This window comes from Colletotrichum abscissum (assembly GCF_030869225.1).
Source record: "Colletotrichum abscissum strain IMI 504890 chromosome Unknown Scaffold_463.1, whole genome shotgun sequence".
Lineage (NCBI taxonomy): Eukaryota > Fungi > Ascomycota > Sordariomycetes > Glomerellales > Glomerellaceae > Colletotrichum > Colletotrichum abscissum.
Genome location: NW_026850391.1, coordinates 1 through 1,277, shown reverse-complemented (window position 1 = coordinate 1,277; position 1,277 = coordinate 1). Strand labels below are relative to the sequence as shown.

Sequence of the window (1,277 nt, the reverse complement as noted above, 5' to 3'; positions counted from 1 at the left end):
CGGGCTAGGAACGCTGGTTATGAAGGTTCCGGATGGATGGATTCCTCTTGCCAGGAGCTTCCACGCTTTCTTCCAGCATAGATCCCATGCTCTTCGGCGATAGGTCGTCTCAAGTCTTGCCGTCAGGTCCGTCACCGCAGCTGACCATTCGACAACCTTGAGGTCATCCTGTGTTGAGCGTTCTCTTCAAGATGTCTTGCCAACCCGGCCTGACATGCGTTCTCCTGGAACAGGCCTTCGCTCGCTTCTGTGCCTAGGCATCCCCGTCGCGATCAACGTTGGAAAACTGGGACAACGCGACTGAAGCCGGATAGGATGTTGACGTTGTCTGAGAACTAATTACCCAGGATCGTACTTTTTGCGAATTGAACCTGTTGGTCCAACACTCTAGTTCCCGCGCTTTCTTGGGAATATCATGCCTGATCCAGGCCTTCGTTCAGAGACACAGGGCCAAGCTATACATCAGGATCATTATTCTCTCAGCAACTCCCCAGCAGAACTTCAGAAAGGCAAGGTCGTTATGTTGTATACCGCTGCCCGTAGTAATGAATTGAGGTTGTTTGAAGGTTGTTTGAAACTACCGACAGAATTGATCTCTACGCGACGTGATGCTAAACAGCGCTAAGCAACCTCGCTTTCCAGCGTTCAGAGTGCGCAGCCGGTCATCGACCGATAGGTGCCAAAGTCAAGCCAACCGAAAAAATCCATTTCCAACCGGCCGTCATCTCTCTCTTTGGATCGGTGTCGATTGGAATGGATGAGGACCGATCGGACTTGGTCTCCCGTATGCTTACAATCGCTCTGGAAGAGGGATTGACTCTTCTCTGGCTGTTCAAGCGTCGCGATGCGTGGGTATTCTTGAAGTTGGTGCCCTTCTTTGTTGTTGATGTCAGCGGTCAAGCCAGAGTCGCCGGACTCGTGTTGCGTGCCCGGTGAATGTTCCGGAACGTTGCGAAGACTGTCTCGCAAGGAAAATAAATCGCTTGTGGCAACAGGCCCGGTCGCCATGCTAGCATATGATAGTAGATAGTGCTGGAGGCGTAGTGAGTATGTGAGATATTGATGAGAATGCGATGGACTATCAAGACCGAGATCATCCCTCAGTGGGAATAGGGGCCGACTTGGTTATTATCTGAAAGGCGCTCATTCGCTTTAGGGTTGCCGTGCTGGCTTTGACCAAGTATCGAATCGGGAAAGGAAAACGACGCCAACCCATGGGAAAGACAGTAACAAGAGCTATACAGAAAACCAGAAGAAGCTCACGAGAGTTATTAGAG

General features: G+C 50.9%; 1 protein-coding gene across 1 annotated transcript; it reads right to left on the bottom strand.

Moving 5' to 3' along the window:
* Positions 1-645: 645 nt before the first annotated feature.
* Positions 646-1,008, bottom strand: CABS01_17204 (uncharacterized protein; the record flags this gene model as incomplete). The annotated part of the gene is made up of 1 exon (XM_060550531.1): positions 646-1,008. The coding sequence occupies one exon, from the start codon at positions 1,006-1,008 to the stop codon at positions 646-648; it is 363 nt and encodes a 120-aa protein (XP_060394701.1).
* Between the last annotated feature and the right edge of the window lie 269 nt (positions 1,009-1,277).